Raw genomic sequence first — 27,201 nt, forward strand, 5'->3', positions numbered from 1 at the left:
CAATATCACAATAGGGGAAAGCAATATCACAATAGGGGACTTCTTATTATTACACCAACTACATTGTTGGCCAGATACAATACAAGCCACACCGATGCATAAGACACACAATGCAAGTCATACAACATTAATTTACTCAACCAAGGCACACTTTTCATAATTTATGGGAGAAAGAACAAGCACTTAACAATAGGCATCAGGGTTCTCAGTGAGGTGGGTTTCAACAACCTTGTACATGGCCATGGCTTTCTCTTTTCCACCCTTAATTTCCTCTTCTTTGATTTCAACACCTTCCTTGCAATGGTAATGGCTGGTTGTCTTGACTTTGCATCCTCCATCAGCAGTAGCGTCTATCTTTGCCTCATAAACAACCGATTCAACGCCACCCTTCAATGCATCACCTTCAAACATAGTGTATTTGCAGTAGAGGTTCTCTTTGTCAAGTACATCGATCTTGTGCTTCACATGTTTCAAGTGACTACCTGCATAGATAAGCTATGTTAGTAATTTTTGACAAATATATATATTATGGTAGAATTTAGATCATGTTTGAAAGCACGTTTTGTGCTCAAAATTGCTTTTGGAGTTCAATAACGTTTGGTGAAGATCTAAGAAAGGCATCCTGCTCTTCAAATATTCCATCCTATATGGGAAACTAAAAAAACTTAAGGCTCTTTCGAAAAAAAAAAAAAAATTATATGCTCTGTTTTGAAGTAAATGACTAAAATTACCCCCACAATGATTCTATTCCTAGAACGCACCACAATCTGATACAACACCTAACTTTTTTTTTTTTTAAACAATGATGAATGCACACGATAAATCATACGCGATCTGTACGTAATTGATGTGGCAAGGGCACAAAACCGCAGAACTTTTTCCTTGTGTATCCCAAAGAAAAAAATCTATGATTTTATGCCCTTGCCACGTCAATGACATATGATTTACCACGTGCATTCATCACGACACACTTTTTTAAGAATAAGTTACCAAAACGGTGGAGTTTTGGAAATTATTTATCAAAACGGTACACTATAGCAAATATTTCCGAAAACGGTAAAGTTACTGTTTTCGAAAATAATTTTTTTTACCGAAACGATAAAAATAGCAAAAACATAAATTTGTGTACCAAAAATACCCTTTTTTGTTTTTAGTGTGCATTTACACTTATAACCCTCACAACAACTTAAAATCCAAAAAAAATTTAGAGGAAAAGTTGAACTTCATCTTCTCCATCTTTAAAATCTAATGTAAAGTATAACCATGGCCAAAAGGAGTTTTGGTTGTAACGAAGAGATCTCCTCACAACAACTTAAAATCCAAAAAAAATTTGGAGGAAAAGCTGAACTTCATCTTCTCCATTTCTAAAATCCAATGTACAATATTACCATGGCCAAAAGGAGTTTTGGTTGTAACAAAGAGATCTCTATGGTACGCCATTAAAATACTCCTTTGCATGAAGCTTTTCCTTTTTAAATATTGCTGTCAAATTCTTTTTTTTACAAATATTAAAAATTGTTCTCTTTCTTTAAAGATAGGGACGTCCTGACCCCTGCTCCTTGTTCTTGTTCTTTCTTCAACCAGAGAGAGAGAGAGAGAAAGAGAGGAGCTTCTTTAAACGCTGAGATAATCTTCGATATTTATGTACTTTCTTTGATAGAGAGAGAGAGAGGGGGAGGTTGCATACCTCTTCGCGTCTTCGACCTCTTACAGAAGTTGTTCGAAGGAAAACCATTACAAATGAAACCACAGTTATATTTTTATGATTTTGGATAGGACTGATTCGTAATTTCTGTCAAAATTAAGAAAATTGTATTTTTGGTACAAAAATATACCCTTTTACTGTTTTGATAAAAAAAAATTATTTTCGAAAACAGTAACTTTACCATTTTCGAAAATATTTGCTACAGTTTACCGTTTTGATAAATATTGCAAATGTTGTGCATGTTTTAGTAAATCTGCCTTTTTTAATATCGGGTTGCCCTCACTTTTTTTGGATGGGACAAGTCCCTATAGTCACACACCTTCACTCTATGAAAGTTTTTCAATAGGCATTAAAGTAACTTTGGAGGCCACCAAGACTCGAACACAAGACTAGAGGGACGATACCCCTATCACCAGTTTTACAGCTAAGCCAACCCATCTAGGCCGGGTTAACATCTATCTAATTCTAAACCAACTATTTAATTCATGTTTTGTAACTTACTTTCACTGAAATTGAGTTGTTTGATGGTACCAGCCCCTCCATCTCCTTCAATAATATCAACGCTCTTAATCGCATGAGGCATGAGCTTGGGCATGAGGCCATGGTCAACAAACAAGGCCTTGAACAGCCTAGATGCTGAGATATGGCAGGTCATCTCATGAGTATAAGTGGTGACACCCATCTTCTCTTTAAGAGAAATATAAAATGATCTAAGAAGAATAACAACAAGGAGATTAGGAATGAATTGGCTTAGGAGTGAGTTGTGAAGATGATGAAGAGCATTGCTGTTATTTATAGAGATTAATGAGATGGGGATACATCGGCCATCGGGTATAAAAATTCTTCAAGTCAATGTTGATCAATTCCAGCTACCCTTCTATTATTTTATATTTATAAAAATGCACCACCAAAGTCTCATTATTTAATCCGTCATCTACGGAAGCTGTGGGTCCATGTCTGAAGTCTGGTTTCTAGAAAGTCAACCAAATAGGGAAGACTGGAATTACAAATTTGGGCAAAATGTAGCCCAAGCAATTCCCAACTGGGATAAAATTGAAGGATCTGGTGGAGGAATTTATTTTTAAATAATCCCTAAGTACTGGATGGTAACTAGATATGACATTTAATAAATTTTTTATTTCTTAATGATCCCTCATTATTTTTTTATTGTCAAGTTCATCTCACTTTTTATTTATTGTCAAACTTGACAATAATACATAAAATGGAGAACTTGTAAAATTCACCCATTTTCGATTTTCAAGTTTTTTCGACTAAAATGCATGGATAGATCAACTAAAAACTTGAAAAAACAACTTGTTTGGACAATTTCAAACTAAAAGAATCATTCTTGATTTATTTTCATCCAAAAAAGGTGATTTTTTTCTAAAGGAATGGAGTTTCTGAAACTTGATTGAGATGTCAAAAATCTAATTTTTTTTAGATGAAAACGATGAATTTGAACAGTTAGAATATTTAATCGTGAGAAATGTAGGAGATGAGGTCCAAGACTATTAAGAAAAGATATTACTTAATGAATTTAAGAGACTGCATAAAACTTAGGGATTATTTAGAAAAAATCCCTCTGCCAGGTCCTTTAAGTAAATTTCCCTAAAATTAAACCAAGCCCACCCAATACTAATTGTTTCTGGTCAGTGGAGCAGAAGTCTGCTAATCTGTTGAAGAGTGCTTGTTAATTGCTCTTGTAGATGGTCAAAGGCCCAGAATATAGAGATCCAAAAATTATGATGGTGTACAAGCCCATAAAAAGTGAGCCCATTAAGTTAGGGCTGGTGGGGTATCTTATATCGGTTTTCTGGGAACTCTATAGTGGGTACCTATAATGAAGTTTTTCGCTCACATCGGATCAGCTGTTAGGTCTATCTAAATCATTTCGAATATGAATATCCTAATTATTCACATACATACAAAATAGAAGACAAAATAAAATATCGAACTCCATGAGAGTTTCTAATTTATTTATTTTTTCAATATATATTTTTATATTTTTATTGGTGTGGAGTACATACATTGTGAAGTTAATAACACTCCATAGATGTTGCTAGCTTTGCATGAATCAAAACCATTAATCTTGCAGCAACCACAACTTTTTCTTCTGATTTATGATTATTCATAAATAAAATGGTCCTATTCTCTACAATTTCTCTAAATTTGTTAAATGTTTACAATCAAGGTTCCAAATGTAAACTTATACCAAGACAAATGACAATTTGACAAGAAAATTTTCACTCAATCTGTACTTGGTCGACTTGCCAAATGCATAGAATTGTAGACTTTTTTCTTGTATATCCCAAAGAAAAAGATCTATGTATATCCCAAAGAAAAAGATCTATGGTTCTGTGCACTTGCCATGTCAACTGAGTACAAATCGAGTGAAAATTTTCGAGTTAAAATATCACGACTCTTATACCGATTCTGTTGTTTTTTCAAAACCCTTAATTTGAATATTACTTCTATTTGCATAGTAATTGACCTTCATTTCACATGATCATATGAGTATATCAAGGTAAACTCATGTGGACTTATTTTATTAGCAAACCACATGGACCCTATCAACCTCCATAAAGTAGACCACACCATGTTTGATTCTCCTTCAAGTTTTTATTTTATCATAAAAATAAGTAGAATATTATTATACCAAATTGTAATTGATTATATTATTTATAATTATAAGAGATGATATTATCAGCCCGAGCTGACCATTGACCTGAGATCCAAGCCATTGGATTGGATCATCCTCACAATGTATGATGAAAATATTAGAACCATCCAATGTTTGGGGGATGAAGTTGTCCAGGGTTGAAACTAGCATCGCACTTATCCATAATGGAGGAAACAACTATATTAGAAAACTGTCTAAAAATAAGTATGAAAATGAAAATTCCACAAGGCGGCTCAAATTTTATTTGACTTTTAATAAACAAAATCAAAATGTTAATAATAATAGTCTCAAAATGACACGTCACATTCTTATTTGTATTCTCTGAATTTCGTATCTAACATTTTTTTGTCTTGTATATCAATGAAAGCATCTAAATTTTCTACACATTTTCACGTTAGGATGTGCTGAGGTATAATCTTGAAGTCACTTCAACGTATTCTTTTGACTATTGTAAAAAGAGTCGTAGTGGAGTGACCTCAAGATTGGATCTCACATTGCGCATCTTGATGTGAAAGTGGATAGGAATCGTAGATGCTTTTGCACTCCTATCTCAAAGAAAGCATACATGGTTCCCATACATTTTTATGTCAGGATGTGTGTGATGTGAAGTCTAATCTTGAGGTCACTTTAATATTTTTCTTATAAAATTAATAATAATAATAATAATAATAGAGTAATGTGAGAATAATTGAAGTACATTTCAATGTTAATCCAGCATTTTCTATTGAGAAAAGTATTTGGTTGATTGCAGGTCAGAGTAACATTCCTAGGGCTAGACTTTAAGACCCACAACAACAGGTATATCTTTTGCCGACTCTATTTGTTAGAAAAGTCTAATAAAAGTATAAGCCACCATTTATGGATGAGGGCAGGCCTACTTTCAACCATGGTGACCTTCGTCCCAATAATATTCACCACTTACATTGAGGATGATCTGGCAAAAGTTTGCGTGTGGGTCGACAATATAATTTTGCTATATATAATAGAGTCATGCTGGAGTGACCCTAGTGAGAGACACTTGTGGGATATCTTGATGTGGTGGTGTGGGCATATCCATCTACATAAACGTGTTTTCTCTGAGAGATATGTTAAAATAAATTTACGTTCATGCGCACACCATCACGTCAAGATGTCCCCCATGTATCTTCCACTGAGGTCAAATGCTCAAGTAACATTAAAATTGATATCGATTCTCACATTGCTGATGTGGATGCATATATGGAATCTTAATTACTTTTCATTGAGATACAAGTGAAAACCATCGATGGCCATGTGGTCTCCTCCACATCAACAATGTGAGAAATGATGACAATTTTAATGTTACTCTAGTGCACGATTCATAATATAATAATATAATTTGATTAGCTATAATTAGGTATAATAAAATTATATTAATTTATAAGATAAGGATAATATAATAATAATGGTTAAAGGAGAAAGAAAAAAAACTGTTGTAATTGAACTTATAGAGATTAATAAGGTGTGTGGGGGATATATTAAACAAGTATTTATTCTTGATCATAGCCTTGGTTTATGAAATGAATGTAGAGAAATCGATCCAAGAACAATAAAAATAAAGATGCAATCATACACAAAACACAGAGATTTTTATTTGATTCCGTCAAGATTGAGGCATGCCCACGGATCACCTTGATTTCGCTATGAAGTGAAATTTTGCAATTACAGGTAACACAATCAAATATATATATATATATATATAAATCCCAGGAAAATCTAATTAGGGTTTTACATAATATCAATGAAATTTAAAAAAGAAAAAAAAATACACTTATACTTTACATAAAATTGACATTTTTACTATGTTAAATGATGAATAATACTCTTTTCTGACTAATATTATCAGGTTCCGCAAATTATACTAAAAAGGGAATGTACAAATTATTCTTCTTGAAAGACAAAGAGAAAAATTAAAAAGGACATGATAAAGGTCGTGAAAGCCAATATGATCCAAAAGAATCGGCTTTGAATAGAATTAAGAGGGCACATTCATGAGTGATGTTTGTAAGAGTAAAAAAGTGTACTCGATCTCTTTAGGTTTACAAGTCGCATCAAGATTCTTGAATATTATCTCGTGTGATATAAGGTTAATGCCTTTCTAATATCCAAATGAATTGGATTTGATTCTCTAGCTAACTAGGCTACATCTCGTATGTTCGGTATAAGTCACAATGTTATCAAAGCTTCCTTTAAATTATTAGCACAGTTATGATTGGGCTATGATTGGCCCAAACCAATAAACCTTGAGTGCTATGCATGGACTTACTATGGCTAGGTCCACATATTCCTCTTTTTGTTGTAGTTCAATTCTACCCAATCAAATTGAAGTTCTAGAATCAAGCAAGGGATCCACAACTAATATTCAATTTAAATATCCCAAATTTAGTAGAAGCCGTGAAAATTGAACATTGACTAGAAATTTAATTTTCCCACCCAAGGCATCCCCCATCTCAATCTATAAATATACCCCCAATGCTCTTCTCCATTTCCACAACCTCCCAAGCAAATCCATCTCTAAATCTCCTTTTTAATTTCCTTAGTTCATCTTATATTTCCCTAAAAGAGAAAATGGGTGTCATCACTTATACTCATGAGTTGGATTGCTCCATCTCTGCGTCCAGGTTGTTCAACGCATTGTTCCTTCATCATGACCTTATTCCAAAGCTCATGCCTCAAGCAATTAAGAATGTTGAGTTACTCCATGGAGATGGAGGGGCTGGAACCATCAAACAACTCAATTTCAGTGAAAGTAAGTTATACAAAATATGAATTACTTATAATAATTATGGTTATATATTTATTGTCAAACAAATATTAATTAATATAAGAATGTTCTTAATATTTCTACGCAGAAAGTCAATTGAAATATGTTAAGCACAAGATCGATATACTTGACAAAGAGAACCTCTACTGCAAGTATACTTTGTTCGAAGGTGATGCATTGAGAGGCGGTGTTGAATCAATAGTTTATGAGATTAAGTTTGAAGCAACTGCCCACGGAGGATGCAAATCTAAGATGAGCAGCCATTACCATGTCAAGGAAGGTGTGGAGATCAAAGAGGAGGAAATCAAGTCTGGAAAGGACAAAGCCATGGAAATGTACAAGGTTGTCGAAACCTACCTCAACGAAAACCCCAATGCCTATGCTTAGTGTCTTTTATTATATTTTTTGCTAAAATTATGCAAAGTGTGTATTGGTTGAATAAATGAAGGTTTTCTATTGTAATTGGCCAACATTGCAATTGGCTTAATAATAATAATAAGCCCCCTATTCTGAATTGCTTTTACGGGGTTGTTTTGTTGAAATCTTTTACATATATAAGTGAAGAGTGGTAATTTTTTTTAAAAATCAGTCTGTGATATTTTAATAAAAGAAACAAAGCCCTATGAATAAGAGGGAATGTACAAGTTCAAATTAGGAGTGTGCAAACAATTTTTTTATATTTATAAAAGAGAGTACTCAAACAAATTTTATTATTATTATTATTATTATTAGTTTTTATTTATGTTTGGGGCAGAGCATTCAATACATATCTGTTTTGAGATTTTCATCAAAGGCTTTTAAAATGGATGGCTATAGAACTTCCAAATTTCAAATGTTGAAAAGAATCTTTTTTTTTTTTTTTTTTTAATTTGTTCATTCAAAGTTTTTATAATTTTGTCTTCTACATCCTTGTTGTACGGGATCATGTTTTTGGATACCACAATCTGGGCTCATGACCATTAATAAAATTTGAAATCTTACTAAATTAACTCTCTCTCTCTCTCACATACACACTCAAGCTCATCTAGAAACCCCACATACTCTCAAGTCATCTCTCCCAAACTCTCACCTTAAAACATATTATTAACCTCCTCTCAACCTAAAATCTCTACTCACCTCAATTATCTCTTCTCTTCTCCAAAAATATAATATAAATACATTATCAAGATAAAAAATATCAAGAATTCAAGAATGAAAATAAGAAGGAAAATACAAGTTTTAAGGTAAGGTTTAGTAGGAAATAATTTCCCCCTCCCTTCTTGATAAGGTCCCAATTATTCAATTTTGGGACCACAATTGCACTAAGATTACCATTACATAAATGTTAGTTCATTTAAATAATTGTAAAATTATTTTATTTATCCAAATTAATAGAGCTAATGATATATTAGTGTTAATTGTAGCGCACGTGGAAGCTAACAAATCGCGAAACAATTACGGTTACAATACACGAGCCGAAAGGAAGCATCCAGAAAAATCTCGATCGATTTGGGCGCCACGTTACCGCGCCGCGGCTAGGCATGACCGCGCCGCGGTCATCTCGAGGAATTTGCCTTCGAGATTTTCACAGAAGCTTCTAGAAGCTTCGGTGGTTGTAACTGAATGGGTAGTTTGAAGCGAATCATCCGAAAAGTTAACCCGATTGCCCGAATACGAACATTATAAATTTGAGGGTTGATTTTAGAGAAGGGGCCCTCTCCTTGCTCTCTTCTTCTCTAAGTTTTGATTTCTCCTATTTGTAATTCTCTGCAATTTTCCTTTGAGTGAGATCTTGAGTGTAGTGAGAACATCAAGAGGAACCACTCATTGTTTATGTAATTGTTGGAAGAGCTATAAAAGGAGAATTTCGGATCGATCATCGTCTTCATCTTCTTCACCCATATTCTTTGCTTTTTATTAATTGTTGCAATTATGAATCTTGCAATGAGTGGCTAGAATCTCCTTAGAGAGTTCAATAATGCCAGAGCAAGTCCATCCATTTAATGTAGTTTCAAATTCATTATTCTTGCTTATCTTGTTAAATATTCTGTAAATTCTTCTTTGATTAGATCCCTTAGCTTATATTTCTGATTCAACTTTGATAGCCATTACTTAGATAAGTTCAAGAATGGCTATGCTCTGTGAAGAATCAGAATATAGATTAAGCAATCTCAATCAGATTAGGATTTACATGAATAACTTCTAGTTACTTTCATTGATTAAACGGCTCCATTTTCCGATCCATGAGCAATGACTTGCTACATGGATTGAGTTAGATTCAGAATTAATCTGCATTGTGGATGGTTTGCAAAGGCTACATTGAACTCTCTCTCTCTCTCTCACATACACACTCAAGCTCATCTAGAAACCCCACATACTCTCAAGTCATCTCTCCCAAACTCTCACCTTAAAACATATTATTAACCTCCTCTCAACCTAAAATCTCTACTCACCTCAATTATCTCTTCTCTTCTCCAAAAATATAATATAAATACATTATCAAGATAAAAAATATCAAGAATTCAAGAATGAAAATAAGAAGGAAAATACAAGTTTTAAGGTAAGGTTTAGTAGGAAATAATTTCCCCCTCCCTTCTCTATCTCCTAATCTCCTTCTTTCACTTTTTCATTTTAATTTTTTTTTTTTGAGTTCTACCTCCATAAAAATGTAAATGTTTGTAGTTTAGTCACCATGGGGTCCCTCTCTTAATGAGGTGATCCCCATAATCTAATTCCAAAATAAAATCCCTTAACATTTAAAGGTACAAAGTTTTACTACCAATTTTCTCTTTTAAAATTTTCTAAAAATAAAAAATGATTATGCCATAGGTTAACATCTGACATTGGGGAAATAAGATGCCTAACACCTTTCATGTTTTCTAAATGGATTACTTTATCTAGATCAATGTTTCTTATCTATACGAGAGTCACTACAAATAAAAATTATTTTTTGGGTGTTTATTCACATCCTTTTTCTAAAGAAGAATGATGACGACTCAAAATCCTAGTAGGAATCTTTGAAAACAAAAAAATTCATGTTTACATCCTTATTGCATTGGATCATGTTTTTGGCTACCAAAATCCGTGCTCATGACCCTTGGTAAGTTTTGAAATCTTGTTAAAATTTTCAAGCTAGCCCGACTCTTCCTTTTCTTAGGGTGCGTTTGATTGCACATGAAAAATAAGGTGGAAAATCATTTTCAAAATGTTTGATTGGTTTTTGGCATGCAAAATAATTTTTCACTCTCTTTAAAATTTTTTGTAAAGTGTAAATTTCATTTTCTCACTATACCCATTAGAAAATGAAATCACTCCCAAATCAAAACCTTATCGTTCTCATCGTCGTCACCAACTACCTCCCTCTTCTCTCTCTCTCTCACTTATTTTTCTTCTTCCACGGCCTCTCTCTTGCCCTCTTTCTCTCTTCTTCTAATTTAGATTTTTTACCTGATTTTATCTAGATGGAATAAAACAATAAAAATTGATTTTCCAACCTAACCCATTTTCCACGACCATTTTTTCATAGATTTCAAATACCATTGAAAGTGACTTTCCATGCTATCAAAGAGACCCTTAATAAAATTCCTAAGAATATCTTTCCATGTCAACTGTCTTTTTAATCCTTTGCCTCAAACTTTGGATATTCAAACATCTAACAGTCATAACATTATGAGAAATTATAACAAATAAATTGCTTTTACATACTGATTACGAAGGTTAATGATGAGGTCAACTTCATTGGTCCTTCTAAGCATTTGATAAAGAGATTATTTTGATGGTTAAATTTCAATTCAAATTGAAAATTACTAGAATTTTTTACTTCAGAAAATTTTCAAGATTTTGGTACATGACAAAATTGATTCAATTGGTGAAACATGGAATCTTGTCATGGTACTCTATTTTCATTATTTAGGTGAAAAGTATAATTTTTATTTTTTAATAAAAAAAAGTCAGTCCAACTAAATTGAATTATGATTTAACGCAGTCCAACCAAATTGATAAATGTTTTATCTAATTAAACAAGTCCACATGTGTTTACCTTGATATAATTATGATCACGTGAAATGAAGGTCAATTACAATCCAATTGGAAGGAATCTTCAAATTAAAGGTTTTAAAAGAGTAAGAGAATCGGTAGTAGTCAGTGTTAGGAACCTTGATATTAACCATTAAACTAAGAGAAACGTTCATGAATAGGACCATTTTATCCATGAATGACCATCAATTAGAACAAAGAGTTGTTCCTGCATGATTAATGGTTTTTATTTATGGAAAGTCCATCAACATCTATGATTTCTATCACGATGGAGTGGTTTCTATCATCATAGTGTGTACGAAATCACAAGTGAAAAGCATCCATGGTTTTGTGCACACCACCATGTCACTAAAGTGTGAAACAGAGTGAATTTCAAAGTCACTGCAGCATTTTCCATTAAAAAATAAAAATTATCACCAATATCTATATTTTCATTTTAATTTGTACGTATATGAATAATTTAGATATTCAAATTGGGATATTCCACGTTATTAACATAAACCCAGCAGCTGGTCCAATGTGAATAAAAAACTTCATTATGGGTGCCCACCACTAGGGGTGCAACTTAATTCAGTTCAAACCGAGAACCGAACCAAATCGTGGAATTTGAATTGGTTTGGTTCGGTTTATACTTATATCGATTCGGTTTTGGATTTTAAAAATAAAAAACCAATAAATTCGGTTCGGTTCTCGATTCAAATAACATAAAAAACCGAACCAACCCGAAAATCGAACAAATATATATATATAGATATATATATATATATATATATATATATATTTTTTTTTTTTTTCATTTTTCATTTTTAACAAAACCAAACTGTTCGAACCCTCGTCTCTCTCCCATCTCTGCTACAGGCTGCCAACGGCTGCCAGTAGTTGCCACCGGCTAAAACCCCTTATCACTCTCTCTCTCTCTCTACGAGCGGCTGCCACCAACTAAAACCAAACTCTCACTGTCATCTCTACGACAGGTTGCCATCGGCTAAGCTCCTCATCTCTCACGTCTCTGCAAGTGACTACTACCGGCTAAATCAAACCTTCACATCGTCTCTGCGACCGGCTGATCTCTTTCTTGCGACTGCGACCTGCAACAAGTTCCTCTCTCTCTCCGGTTGCGATTGCGACTGTGATTTCTGATCAAACCATGGAATCGAACCGAACCAAACCGAAGTAAGGTTGGTTGGATTGGTTCGGTTCTAGAACAATTCGGTTCGATTATGATTCTCATACGATGGAATCGATTTTGATTGGTTCGGTTATGATTTGCTCTAATCCAAACTAACCCGAACCAAGTTGCACCCCTACCCACCACCCTCTTGAGATGCCTAGAAACTGATATTAGTTATCGCACCCCCACCCAACTTAATGGGTTTTTTTTTACTAGGCCCACTTTTCTGGGCTTTTACTCCATCAGAATTAGGATCAAATATTTTTGGGCTTTTATAGAATCTAAAACCTAAAAGAGCAAGTTACCCACTTTTAGGACCTGATAAATGAACGTGCTAGGCTGTCTTTAAAGGATTTGCAACATTTCATTTGATGGTCAGAGGCGAATTGAAAGCTAAGCAGTGGTAATTCTACCCCCCGGGGAAAAATAGAGATGTCTCCTACGTTACCCGTAATATGTGGAAGTATCGACGTAATTTCATAGAGTCATTCGGTCTGAATGCTACATGAAGAACATAAGCCAGATGACGGAACGGGGAGACCTAGGATGTAGAAGATCATAACATGAGGGAAGAACTTGCATCAGTATCTCAATTTCAATTCAAACATGGGTTTGATTCACACTCCATGTTCTGAGAAATATTTACCATCCGAAAAGAGGAAAAAATGGAGTCTTTGTATAAAGAAATGCCGAAACGATTAATATTGGGTAGGCTTGGGTTTAATTTTATCCCACTTGGGGATGTTTGGGCTACTTTTTGCCCAAAAATGTAAGTCTAGTCTTCTCTACCATGTTGAACTTCTAGAATTCAGACTTCAGAGAGGGACCCACATTAAATAAAAAAATTAAAAAAATTAAAATCCTTAGGTGAAGTGCATTTTTATAAATATAAATAATAGAGGCGTGGCTGGACTTAATTGAACATTGACTTGAAGACCTTTTTAGTTTTTACACCCAAGGGCCAAGGCATCCCCATCTCAATCTATAAATATACACCCAGAGCTCTTCACCATCTTCACAACTCACTCCTAAGCCAATTCATCCCTAATTTCTTTCTTGTTATTCTTCCTTTCATCATCTTATATTCTCTAAAAAGAGAAGATGGGTGTCACCACTTATACTCATGAGATTACCTGCCATATCTCAGCATCTTGGCTGTTCAAGGCCTTGTTTGTTGACCATGGCCTCATGCCCAAACTCTTGCCTCATGTGATTAAGAGCGTTGATATAATTGAGGGAGATGGAGGGGCTGGAACCGTCAAACAACTCAATTTCAGTGAAAGTAAGTTACACAAATCACCTAGTAATGTTAGATAGGTGCTCAACGGTAAAATTAATGATGGGGCTTTACTCCATCTAGTCGTGTGTTCAAAATTTGGTGGCCTCTTGACTAATCTAATTGTACTTTAAAAAAAAATTGTGAGGTCATGATTTGCAACTGTGACGACTAACTAGTACCATCCCAAAAAGGTGTGGGCCCACCCTATGATAAGTTGGGAAAACAAATTGTTATTTAGACATAGTATTGGATTGTCGGGATGTGCGGACCCATGAAAAATGAGCTCATATGTTCACATAAAATCCCAACCGTGTATATGTGAGATCCAACAATTGTGACAAAATATGTATCCCAAGAATATATTACGAATCTCTAAGATAAATCTTAACCATTTACTTCAAAAAAAGAGGACATGGGGAGGGGGAGGATTAGTTAAGTTCTTTAATGTTATATTTGGATTGAGAGAAATGGGGAGAAGAGAAAATAAATGAGATTGTCTCCATTTCTCTTATTTGGATTGTTAACTGGGGAGAGAAGAGAAAATAATTGGAGAGAAGGGGAGAGAAACCCTTATAAAAAATTTTACAATTTCAACTCTACCCCTAGATCTCTTTCATTATGATATTTTAAAATTTCAAAGTTATCCCAAATTCTCTCTTGTCAATCCAAATATGGTGGAGAGAAATTAAGTTTCTCTCCTCTCCACTTCTCTCAATCCAAACATAGCTTAAGTTTCCCACATAGGATGGAATTGAAGTCCAAAAGAGTGTTTGAGCACAAAATGCGCTTGGATGTGCTCTCCCACCATGACTTAAAAATCTAGTATAATATATCTGTCAAAAAATACTAACTAATGTAACCATGATTGATTATCTCTGCAGCTAGTCACTTAAAATACGTGAAGCACAAAATTGACGTACTTGACAAAGAGAATCTCTACTGCAAATACACCATGTTCGACGGTGATGCATTGAAGGGAGGCGTGGAATCGATTGTTTACGAGGCTAAGTTCGAGGCTACTGCTGATGGAGGATGCAAATGTAAGACAACCAGCCATTACCATGCCAAGGAAGGTGTTGAGATCAAAGAAGAGGAAATCAAGTCTGGAAAAGAGAAAGCCATGGCCATGTACAAGGCTGTTGAAACCCACCTCACTGAGAATCCTGATGCCTATTGTTAAGTGTGCCTTGTAATTTTTCTTTTAATAAAATTATGCTAAGTGTATCTAGGTCGAATAAATGTTGTCTGTCCTACCCAACGGTTTGGCTTGTATTGAAAGTGGCAAACACTATAATTGGCTCAGTGATAAGAAGCCCCCTACTTTGAATTGCTTTTAAATGGGAATTTGTTGAAATGTTTAACATACATAAATGATGTGTGATAAATTTTTTTAATTGTTCAGAACAAATCAATATGGGGTGTTTAATTGTTTTCACATTGGACCAGCTATTGGGTTTATTAAGAGATATTTACGAAAAAAAAGTGATCAACTTTTGACGAATTTACGATTTCGGCTCAATGTTCATATTAATTATCAAAACGTGAACGATGATGAATTCGGTGGTTTTAAATGACAACGTCATTGTTCACGTTTTGGAAATTAAAATGTAAAGTGACCGGAATCGTAAATAATTCATTTTCAGCTCACGAAATAGTAATTCACCCTTATATTAATCACTTGGAATATGCAAATTATTCATATACATACAAATGAAAAGATAAAATAAAATATAGATATTGGTGAGAATTTTTATTTTTACTTATTTTTTTTAATTGAAAATGTTGGATTGACTTTGAAATTCACTCTGTTTCACACTTTGCTGATGTGGTGATTGGATGTTTTTCACTTGTGATTGGGCACACACCTCCACATCAGCAAAGTGTAAAGCAGAGTCAAAATGGTCCTATTCTAGAAGGCTTCTCTTTGTTAAATGGTTACCCCAATTCTCTCACTCTTTTAAAATCTTTAATTTGAAGATTCCTTCTAATTGACTTTTATTTCACATGATCATGATTATCGAGGCAAACACATGTGTACTCGTTTAATTAGCAAACCACATGGACCCTATCAACCTCCATAAAGTAGACCACAACATGTTTGATTCTCCTTCAAGTTTTTATTTTTCCATATAAACAGGAAAAATATTATTATACAAAATTTTAATTAATTATACTATTTATAAGAGAATGGTATTATCAGCCCGAGCAGACCCTCAACCTGAGATCCAGACCGTTGGATCATCCTTGCAATGTATGATGGGAATCTTAGAGCATCCAATGTTTGGGTGAAGGTGTCCAGGGTTGAAACTAACACTGCCCTTATCCATAATGGAGGAAACAGCTATTTGAAAATTTATCTAAAATAAGAAGAAAAAATGAAAGTGCCCAATGAGACGGCTCAGATTTTATTTAATTTTTAATAAACATATTATTAACAGTGCCCTTTTACTTAGAGTCGTGATGAATGCACACAATTTTGGTATGTGGTTGGTAAGCGGCTGACATGGCAAGAGCACGGAACCATAAATCTTTTCTTCAGGATACACAAAAAAAAAGATGTGCGATTCTGTGCCCTTGCCATGCCAGCTGTGTACTAAAAACGTGCATTCATCATTATTCTTTTAATTATTATCTTTATCTTTATTTATGAATTTGTGATCATGTAAATTTTAGATTCTGGATAGGTGGCAAATCGATCAGAAGATGAAAGTCATGTTGACTTACAAAGATCGATCAGAATCCGATTGAATTGGTGAAGTTATAACTGAAAATCAATCGATTGGTGATTTGTAGATTTTTTTTTTCCTAAAATTTTCCCCCAAAACCCCCAACATGGTAAGTCAACTTGTACTATTTTGAAGAAGATGAATTTTTGAAGCTAAAATCACAAGTCAAATTTACCATAATCTTTTATTAAGACATTATAGAAAGGATTTTTCAATATTATACTACGTTGAAAGCTCTACATTAAACTTACAAATGAGATGAGAGAAAAAAAAAATTAAATAAATAAATAAAGTCTAGTAATATTCAAGTTGGATTGAAATTTAACCATCAAAATAATCTCTTTTTCAAATACTTAGAAGGGCCAATGAAGTTGACTTTATCATTAACTCTCGTAATCCGTAATGTAAAAGCAATTTATTATATATAATTTCTCAGAACGTCATGACTGTTAGAACTTAGAAGTTTCAATGTAAGAATGCACAAAGCTTGAGGCAAGAGATTAAAAATACAGTTGGCATGGAAAGATATTCCTAGGAATTTTCTTAAGGGTCTCTTTCATCGAATGGAAATAAACTCAATTTGAAATCCATGGAAAAAAAATGATGATGGAAAATGGGTTTGGTAGGAAAATCAATTTTCATTGTTTTATTGCATCTATAGACCAAATCAGGGGGAAAATCTAAATTAGAAAAAGAATAAGAAGAAGACAGAAAGAGGAAAAAGAGAGAGACGATAAAAGAAAAGAGAGAGAGAGAGAGAGAGGTGGCCGACGATGGAGAGAATGACGATAATGGTGATAGTGATGGTGGGGAAGAAGAGCAGAGGAGATAAGATTTTGATTTTGGGGTGGATTTCAATTTCCCATGTCCCTTGGGTATGGTGGAAAACTGAAATCCTCACTTTACTAAAATGAATTTTTTTAGAGAGAGTGAAAAATTATTTTTTAAATCAAAAACCGATTTTGGGGTGGATTTTGGAAATTGATTATCCACTCTATTTTTATGTGTAATCAAATACATGGTAAAAATGGAAGAGTTAATTTAATAAGATTTCAAATCTTATTAATGGTCATGAGCTCAGATTGTGATATCCAAAAACATAATCTGATGCAATAAGGATGTAGAGGACAAAATTATAACAATTTTGAAAGAACAAATTAAAGATAAGGTTCTTTTTAATCTTTGAAATTAAATTTTAAATTTGAGAGTTCTGTAACCATCCATTTTCAAAACCTTTGATCAAGCTCAAAATAGATATTTATTTATTGGCAAATTTATCAAAGCATGCACCACATTTCGATTATTTAACAAAACGGTAGACTATAACAATTAATTTCGAAAACGGTAATTTACAGTTTTCAGAATTAATATTATTACCGTTTTTGAAATTAATATTTTTTACCAAAACAGTAAAAATAGTAAAATGTAAATTTTTTTTACCGAAAATTCCCTTTTTTATTTTTTGACTGAAATTACGAAAAGATCCTATCCTCTTTCATATTTATGTTTGGTGTCATTTGTATTAGGTTAAATTTAAAAAGATGGAGAAGGCGAAGTGCGGGTTTTTGTTAGTGTCGGGAAAATTAAAAATAAGAGAAAGATTTAGTTGAATTTTGATTTATTTTTAAGGTTAAAATGGTAAATGCATATGTAAAACAAAAAAGGGTATTTTTGATATAAAAAAAAATTTACATTTTACTGTTTTTACTGTTTTAGTAAAAAAATATTAATTTTGAAAAGGGAAATTTACCATTTTCGAAATTAATTGCTACAGTTTATTTGTTTGGTAATTAATTATGAAAACTATACCGTTTTGGTAAATTTCTCTTATTTATTTCTTTAGTATGAGTTTTTTCCATGAAATCTAGATGGTTGTGGCGTTGGATTTTCAATGTGGTAATCCTTGTGGGTCAACAATCCTTCGTAAGGAAAGTGTTTAAAAAAAATGAATCCTTATAAAAATTGTATTGATCCCTAGGAAACCTGTGTTTTTCTATTTACCTCTGCAATATTGTGGATGCTCTGCCCCAAGCATTTAAAAAAAAAAAAAAAAACTATTGTTTGAGCACTCCCTTTTGAGAGAAAAAAAATAGAAAATTGTTTGCACACTCCTAATTTGAACTAATCAGTACATTCCCTCTTAATCATAGGGCTCTGTTACTTTTATTAAAACATCACAGACTGATTTGTTTAGAACAATTATAAAAAAAAAATTACCACTCTTCATTTATATATGTAAAAGATTTCAATAAAGCACCCCTTTAAAAGCAATTCTGAATAGGGGGATTATTAATATTATTAAGCCAATTGCAATACAAACCATTATTTATTTCAACCAATACACACTTCGCATAATTTTAGCAAAAAATATAATAAAAGACACACTAAGCATAAGCATTGGGGTTTTCGGTGAGGTAGGTTTCGACAACCTTGTACATTTCCATGGCTTTGTCCTTTCCAGACTTGATTTCCTCTTCTTTGATCTCAACACCTTCCTTGACATGGTAATGGCTGCTCATCTTAGATTTGCATCCTCCATGGGCAGCTGCCTCGAACTTAATCTCATAAACTATGGATTCAACACCACCTCTCAATGCATCACCTTCAAACAAAGTATACTTGCAGTAGAGGTTCTCTTTGTCAAGTATATCGATCTTGTGCTTCACATATTTCAATTGACTTTCTGCATAGAAATATTAAAAACATTCTTATATTAATTAATATTTGTTTGACAATAAATATATAACCTTAATTACTATAGGTTATTCATGTTTTGTAAAACTTACTTTCACTGAAATTGAGTTGTTTGACGGTTCCAGCCCCTCCATCTCCATGGAGTACCTCAACATTCTTTATTGCTTGAGGCATGAGCTTTGGAATAAGGTCATGATGAAGGAACAATGCGTTGAACAACCTGGACGCAGAGATGGAGCAATCCAACTCATGAGTGTAAGTGATGACACCCATTTTCTCTTTTAGGGAAATATAAGATGAACTAAGGAAATTAAAAGGAGATTAGAGATGGATTGGCTTGGGAGGTTGTGGAATCGGAGTAGAGCACTGGGGGTATATTTATAGATTGAGATGGGGGATGCCTTGGGTGGGAAAATTAAGTTTCTAGTCAATGTTCAATGTTCACGGCCTCTACTACATTTTGAATATTTAATTGAACATTGGTTGTGGGTCCCTTGCTTGATTCTAGAAGTTCAATTTGATTGGGTGGAATTGAATTCCAACAAAGAGGAATATGCGGACCTAGCCATAGTAAGTCCATGCCCAGCTCAAGGTTTATTAGTTTGGGCCAAACAAAGCCCAATAATAACTGTGCTAATAATTTAAAGAAAACATGGTTTACATTGTGTCTTATATGTTTATGAGATATATATCCTGAGAAAGACATGCGTGCCACCAAGTTAAAGTGTCCCCGTATGTCCTCCCACTGAGGTCACTCCAGCATTAATCTTTGTTGTTTGTGTAACCTATTGAGTATCACCTCATTTTCACAATGGCTCTATTTTTAATTCTTATAAATCACGTAAGTAATTTTAAAAAGATTGTTTTGATTTTTGAGAATTAATATTATTATTTTCATTATAATTGTGTTCATATCACGAGAAGGGATGTCATGTCCACGACTAGGACATATACCCCCAACATACGAGATATAGCCTAGTTAGCTAGATAGTCAAGTCCAACTCATTTGGATATTCGAATAGCAATCACCATATAATTTATTTATTTAAAAATCTTAATGTGACTTGTAGACCTAAAGAGATTGGGTATACCTTTTTAACTCCTACAAATATCTCCCCTCTCAATTCTATCCAAAGCCAAGTCTTTGGGTTCATATCAACTTTCACGATCTTTATCATGTGTTTTTAATTTTAGTCTCAGTCTTTCAAGATGTATAATTTGTGATTGCATCTTTATTTTATTTTGTTTTTTATTGTTCTTGGATTGATTTCTCTACATTCATTCCACATATCATGCCTTTGACCAAGAATAAAGACTTGCTTAATCAGCATACCCCCACGCACCTTATTAACCTCTATACACTCAATTAAAACATTTTTTTTTTCTCTCCTTTAACCATTAACAATAATAATAATAATACTTATCTTATAAATTAATAGAATATTATTATACCTAAATTGCGGCTAATTAAGTTATATTATATATAGCAAAATTATGCTGTCAGCCCCAACGGACTTTTGTCTGATCATCCTCAAATCTCCATGCATTGGGATGAAGGTCACCAAGGTTGACGTTAAGGCTGTCTTTATCCATAAATGACAAGTAAAATGAGGAAATTCCCAATGAGGCGGCTAATACTTTTATTATACTTTTCTAACAAACATAATCGACAAAAGATATACTTGTTTATGTGGGTCTTGATGTCTAGGAATGTTACTCTCACCGGCAACCAACCAAATTCTTTTCCTCAATTGTTAGCTACTGATACTTCAAAATATATATATATATATATATATATATATGTTACTCTCATCGGCAATCAACCAAATTCTTTTCCTCAATTGTTAGCTACTGATCCTTCAAAATATATATATATATATATATAAAAGCCTATATTTGACAGCTCAAGATCGTCAAATTTCATAAATTTTGATGGACCAAGGCATCAAAATTTTCATTGTCAATTTTTTTTTTCGATGGATCAAAACCGTTAAATTAAAAGAGGATGGGAGAAATTTGATGGCTCTAAGCTATCGAATTGGGGATCATAAAAAATTTCAATGGCCATAGGTCGTCAAAATTCACTTTCTAAAATTTGTGGGTTTTGGCCTGTCAAGTTTTCTTGTCAAAATTTTCAATTTTCACATAGTGATAGTTGATCAAATTAGTAAACTTTTTTTTTTTTTTACTTACGTCTGACTAGGGGGATCGAATGAGCCAAGCATATGGGATCCTCCCCTGGGCACGTGCAACGCCTACACATTACACGCACTAGGTAAGTGAGGGAAAACCCTCATTGGTGGCCCCAAGGAAATATCTCCCAAATTAGGTATCAAACACACAACCTATATCAAACACGCAACCTAAGAACTTTCACCATTTATTGGATTCGAAATTTCCATTGAGCCAGATTATCCAATTAGTCAATTTGCACCTTTAAAATTGACCTATTGGTATTCTATAGATGTTGATTTTATCAGCGCAAAAAAGAAAGTTAAAGAGAGAAAAAAGTTAGATACGAAGATTAGAGAATACAGATAAGAATGTGACACCTGTTATTTTGAGATATTATTATTAAAAAATTTATAAGCATTATGTTATGAGAAATTCTATTAGCACAATAACTTTTACGTACAACACACCAATCATTTTAAAAAATTAAGCTGATTGTCTACATATAGAACATGACTGAAGCCAAGGTATCGAGTTACATAACAATATAGTGGAGAGTAGCTTGACTACCTATGATGATTATAGTTGTTGATTAATTATTTGGGTTGTCCTAATAGTTGGAAATTATGTTCCATGCACAGATCACATGTGGTGCATATATGTGGGTAGATGACTATAAGATAAGTGGCAACAGTGATTTCTTAATAAAAGGACACCCAACAAGAAGTTGGGAAAGTACTCCTAAGATTGATAGATACCATACTGTGGGCTAAAGACATTTTTTATTAATTCATGTGTCATCTATTTTGATGAAGATATTTGTTAGTTGTTGTAAGTTAATTTTGTAATTGTTGTACATATTTCATGTGATGACATCATGGTAGAGGGTTTTCTAACCTAAATAAAATAGTCTCTATTATTATAAGAAGATAATGGGTGTGAGTTTGTAATTCCAAAAAATCTGTGCAGAAAAAAAAAAAAAAAAGTTGTGGATTTGAGACTGTGTGTGTAATGTTGGGATTAGATTGTTTATTTAGTGCCGACATGGATGAGTACAAAGATTAAAGAGTGAAAATTTTAACATGTAGACTGGCCTCGTGACAATACTCATTATGAAAAATTTTATTCACATTGGACCAGCTGTTAGGTCTATCTAAATCATTTTGAATATAAATATCCAAATTATTCATATTCATACAAAATAAAAGATAAAATAAAATATCAAACTTCGTGGGAGTTTTAAAAAAAAATTCAACATTTTTATTTTTATTTTTGTTGGTGTGGAATACATACATCTTGAAGTTAATAAGACTCCATAGATGTTGGCTTTGCAGGAATCAAAACCATTAATCTAGCAGCAACCACAATTTGTTCTTTTGATTGATGATCATTCATAGATAAAATGGTCCTATTCTCTACAATTTCGCTAAATTTGTTAAATGTTTACATCAAGGCTCCTAATGTATACTTATACCAAGACCAATGATAATTTGACAAAAAAAAATTTTCACTCGGTCTATCCTTAGTCAACGTGGCAAGTGCACAAAACTGTTGATCTTTTTCCTTGTGTATCCCGAAGAAAAACATCTATGGTTCTGTGCACTTGCCATGTCGACCGACTACAGATTGAGTGAAAATTTTCAAGTTAGAATATCGCGACTCTTATACTGATCCTCTTGCTCTTTTAAAACCCTTAATTTGAAGATTCCTTCTATTTGTATAGTAATTGACCTTCATTTCATGATTATATCAAGGTAAACTCATGTGGACTTGTTTAATTAGCAAACTACATGGCCTCTATCAACCTCCATAATGTAGCCCACGGCATGTTTGATTTTTCTTCAATTTTTTATTTTACCACATAAACAAGTAGAATATTATTGTACCAAATTGTAATCGATTAGATTATTTATAATTATAAGAGAATGATATTATCAGCCCAAGCTGACCATTGACCCGAGATCCAAACTGTTGGATTGGATCATCCTCACAATGTATTATGAGAATATTAGAACCATCTAATGTTTGGGTGATAAACACTACCTGAAAATTGAAAAATTCGACAAAAAAATTGAAGGGCCAAGGCCCACAAATTTTAGAAATTGAATTTTGACGGTCTAGGACAGTCAAAATTCTAGATATTCTTAGATTTGACAGTTTAGAGTTGACGAATTTCTCTCATCATTCACTAATTTGATTGTTTCGGCTCGTCGAAAAGAAAAATTTGACAATGAAAAATTCAACACCAATTCGACTTTTTTATCCATCGAATTTTATGAAATTTGACTGTGCAGGACCGTCAAATTTGGACTTTTTTTCACATTGTGAAAGTTGTCCAGGGTTGAAACTAACACTGCACTTATCCTAAATGGAGTAAACAACTATATTAGAAAACTGTCTAAAAATAAGAATGAAAATGAAAATTCCACTAGGCAGCTCAAATTTTATTTGTAATCTCAGAGCATCGTATTTGACATTTTTTGTCTTGTATCTCGATGAAAAGCATCTAAGATTTCTACACATTTTCACGTCAGGATGAGCAATATGAGGTATAATCTTGAAGTCACTTCAACATTATTTTTTTGACTATTGCAAAAAGAGCCGTGCTGGAGTGATCTCAAGATTGGATCTCACATCGTGCATCTTGACGTGAAAGTGGATAGGAACCATAGATGCTTTTTCACTTGTATCTCGAGAAAAGCATCTATGGTTTCCATACACTTTCACGTCAGTGTGTGGGATGTGAAGTCCAATCTTGAGATCACTTTTATTACTTTTCTTACAAAAAAAATTTAAAAATAATAATAATAATAAGTAATGTGAGAATCGATGTACATTTCAATGTTAATCCAACATTTTCTATTGAGAAAAGTATTTGGTTGATTGCAGGACAGAGTAACATTCCTAGGGCTAGACGTCAAGACCCACAACAATAGGTATATCTTTTGTCGATTGTGTTTGTTAGAAAAGTCTAATAGAAGTATAAGCCGCCATTTATAGATGAGGGCAGGCCTGCTTTCAACCATGGTGACCTTCGTCCCGATAATGTTCACGACTTACATTGAGGATGATCTAGCAAAAGTCCGTGGGGCCGACAATATAATTTTGCTGTATATAATAGAGTTATGCTGGAGTGACCTCAGCGAGGGACATCTTGACGTGGTGGCATACATATATCCATTTTCATAGATACGTTGTCTCTGATATACGAGTAAAACGCATCTATGGAAATACGCGCGCCACCATGTCAAGATGTCGCCCGTGTATCTTCCACTAAGGTCAAATGCTGAAGTAACATTAAAATTGATATCGATTCTCACATTGCTAATGTGGATGTATGTATGGAATCATAATTACTTTTTATTGAGATATGAGTGAAAACCATCCATGGCCATGTGGTCACCTCCACATCAACAATGTGAGAAATGATGACAATTTTAATGTTACTCCCACCCGACTCATAATATAATAATATAATTTGATTAGCTACAGTTAGGTATAATAATATTGTATTAATTTATAATATAATAATAACTGTTAAAGGAGAGAGAAAAAGAAACTGTTGTAATTGACCTTTCAGGGATTAATAAGGTGTGGAGGGATACTTTAATTAAACAAGTCTTAGGTCATAGCCTTGGTATGAGAAATGAATGTAGAGAAATTGATCCAAGAATAATAATAAAAAAAAAATGCAATTACATATAAAAAATAGAGATTTTTATATGATTCCCTCGAGATTGAGGCATATCCATGGATCACATTGATTTCGCTATGAAGTAAAATTTTACAATTACAGATTATGCCCTTTCACCAAAAATAGATATATAAATCCCAGAAAAACCTAACTAGAATTTTACATAATACCCATGTAATTAAAAAGAGAAAAAAAAAAAAAAACACTTGGTCTTTACATAATATTGGAATGTACAAATTATTCATCTTGAAAGACAAGGAGAAAAATTAAAAAGGACATGATGAAGGTCATGAAAGCCAATATGATCCAAAAGAATTAGCTTTGGATAGAATTAAGAGGGCACATTCACAGGAGATATTTGTAAGAGTAAAAAAATATACTTAATCTCTTTAGGTTTACAAGTCACATCAAGATTCTTGAATGTTGTCTCTAGTGATATAAGGTCATCGCCATTCTAATATCCAAATGAATTGGATTCGATTCTCTAGCTAACTAGGCCATATCTCGTATGTTCGGTATAAGTCACAATGTTATCAAAGCTTCCTTTAAATTATTAGCACAGTTATGATTGGGCTATGTTTGGCCCAAACTAATAAACCTTGAGCTAGGCATGGACTTACTATGGCTAGGTCCGCATATTCCTCTTTTGTTGTAGTTTAATTCCACCCATGGTTTTTAAACTCGTCCGAGACTGAGACGTATTGCTCGAGTTAACTTGGTATCAGAACTGAATGAGACCAACTCACAAAGTCATTTTTTGACCAAGATTTACGACTCACTTTCAAATTTTTGATTTGTCTCACGAGATGTCTCCAACATATTGGAAAACTTGTTCGAGACAACTCGGTATCGAAGCTGAACAAGACGAGATACCGAGTTTAAAAACCATGATTCCACCTAATCAAATTGAAGTTCTAGAACCAAGCAAGGGACCCACAACTAATATTCAATTTAAATATTCCAAATTTAGTAGAGGCCGTGAAAATTGAACATTGACTAGAAAATTAATTTTCCCACCCAAGGCATTCCCAGCTAAATCTATAAATATACCACCAATGCTCTTCTCTGATTCCACAACCTCTCAAGCCAATCCATCTCTAATCTCCTTTTTAATTTCCTTAGTTCATCTTATATTTCCCTAAAAGAGAAAATGGGTGTCATCACTTATACTCATGAGTTGGATTGCTCCATCTCTGCGTCCAGGTTGTTCAACGCATTGTTCCTTCATCATGATCTTATTCCAAAGCTCATGCCTCACGCAATTAAGAATGTTGAGTTACTCCATGGAGATGGAGGGGCTGGAACCATCAAACAACTCAATTTCAGTGAAAGTAAGTTTTACAAAACATGAATAACCTATAGTAATTAAGGTTATATATTTATTGTCAAACAAATATTAATTAATATAAGAATGTTTTTAATATTTCTATGCAGAAAGTCAATTGAAATATGTGAAGCACAAGATCGATACACTTGACAAAGAGAACCTCTACTGCAAGTATACTTTGTTTGAAGGTGATGCATTGAGAGGTGGTGTTGAATCCATAGTTTATGAGATTAAGTTCGAGGCAGCTGCCCATGGAGGATGCAAATCTAAGATGAGCAGCCATTACCATGTCAAGGAAGGTGTTGAGATCAAAGAAGAGGAAATCAAGTCTGGAAAGGACAAAGCCATGGAAATGTACAAGGTTGTCGAAACCTACCTCACCGAAAACCCCAATGCTTATGCTTAATGTGTCTTTTATTATATTTTTTGCTAAAATTATGCGAAGTGTGTATTGGTTGAATAAATGATGGTTTGTATTGTAATTGGCCAACATTGCAAGTGGCTTAGTAATAATAATAAGCCCCTGAATTGCTTTTAAAGGGGTGTTTTGTTGAAATCTTTTACATATATAAATGAAGAGTGGTAATTTTTTTTAATTATTCTAAACAAATCAGTCTGTGATGTTTTAATAAAAGAAACAGAGCCCTATGAATAAGAGGGAATGTACTGATCAATTTAAATTAGGAATGTGCAAACAATTTTTTTTTTTTCCTTAATGGAGTGGTCAAACAATACTTTTTTTTGTGGTTATGTTTGGGGGCAGAGCATCCAAAATATTGCAGAGGTGAATAGAAAAATACAAGTTTTGCAAGGGATCAGTACAAATTTTTTAAGGATTCATTTTTTTAAAACACTTTACTTACTATGTAATGGTCTTGAGCCCACAAGGGTTATCACATTGGAAATCCAACGCCACAACCATCTAGATTTCATAGAAAAAACTCATACTAAAAAAAT

The 27,201-nt window shown here is 33.4% G+C and overlaps 5 protein-coding genes across 5 annotated transcripts; 3 read left to right on the forward strand and 2 right to left on the reverse strand.

The window, feature by feature from the left end:
* Positions 1–16: 16 nt before the first annotated feature.
* On the reverse strand, positions 17–2,486 carry LOC147383472 (major allergen Pru ar 1-like). The gene is made up of 2 exons (XM_086428952.1): positions 2,207–2,486; positions 17–482 (listed from the first exon to the last, which is right to left on the reverse strand). Exons 1-2 carry the CDS (start codon positions 2,385–2,387, stop codon positions 184–186), a joined length of 480 nt encoding a protein of 159 aa, XP_086285078.1. The 5' UTR covers positions 2,388–2,486; the 3' UTR covers positions 17–183.
* A 4,424-nt stretch (positions 2,487–6,910) lies between these two features.
* Positions 6,911–7,724, forward strand: LOC147383473 (major allergen Pru av 1-like). The gene is made up of 2 exons (XM_086428758.1): positions 6,911–7,152; positions 7,256–7,724. Exons 1-2 carry the CDS (start codon positions 6,972–6,974, stop codon positions 7,552–7,554), a joined length of 480 nt encoding a protein of 159 aa, XP_086284884.1. The 5' UTR covers positions 6,911–6,971; the 3' UTR covers positions 7,555–7,724.
* Positions 7,725–13,407: 5,683 nt separating this feature from the next.
* Positions 13,408–14,833, forward strand: LOC147383474 (major allergen Pru ar 1-like). The gene is made up of 2 exons (XM_086428742.1): positions 13,408–13,634; positions 14,513–14,833. Exons 1-2 carry the CDS (start codon positions 13,454–13,456, stop codon positions 14,809–14,811), a joined length of 480 nt encoding a protein of 159 aa, XP_086284868.1. The 5' UTR covers positions 13,408–13,453; the 3' UTR covers positions 14,812–14,833.
* A 3,775-nt stretch (positions 14,834–18,608) lies between these two features.
* LOC147383475 (major allergen Pru ar 1-like) lies at positions 18,609–19,405 on the reverse strand. The gene is made up of 2 exons (XM_086428641.1): positions 19,144–19,405; positions 18,609–19,040 (listed from the first exon to the last, which is right to left on the reverse strand). Exons 1-2 carry the CDS (start codon positions 19,322–19,324, stop codon positions 18,742–18,744), a joined length of 480 nt encoding a protein of 159 aa, XP_086284767.1. The 5' UTR covers positions 19,325–19,405; the 3' UTR covers positions 18,609–18,741.
* Positions 19,406–25,999: 6,594 nt separating this feature from the next.
* LOC147383476 (major allergen Pru ar 1-like) lies at positions 26,000–26,780 on the forward strand. Its single transcript, XM_086428621.1, has 2 exons — positions 26,000–26,248; positions 26,352–26,780. Exons 1-2 carry the CDS (start codon positions 26,068–26,070, stop codon positions 26,648–26,650), a joined length of 480 nt encoding a protein of 159 aa, XP_086284747.1. The 5' UTR covers positions 26,000–26,067; the 3' UTR covers positions 26,651–26,780.
* Positions 26,781–27,201: the final 421 nt, after the last annotated feature.

Source organism: Akebia trifoliata, chromosome 16 (genome assembly GCF_017979445.1).
Source record: "Akebia trifoliata isolate Shusen 1 chromosome 16, ASM1797944v1, whole genome shotgun sequence".
Lineage (NCBI taxonomy): Eukaryota > Viridiplantae > Streptophyta > Magnoliopsida > Ranunculales > Lardizabalaceae > Akebia > Akebia trifoliata.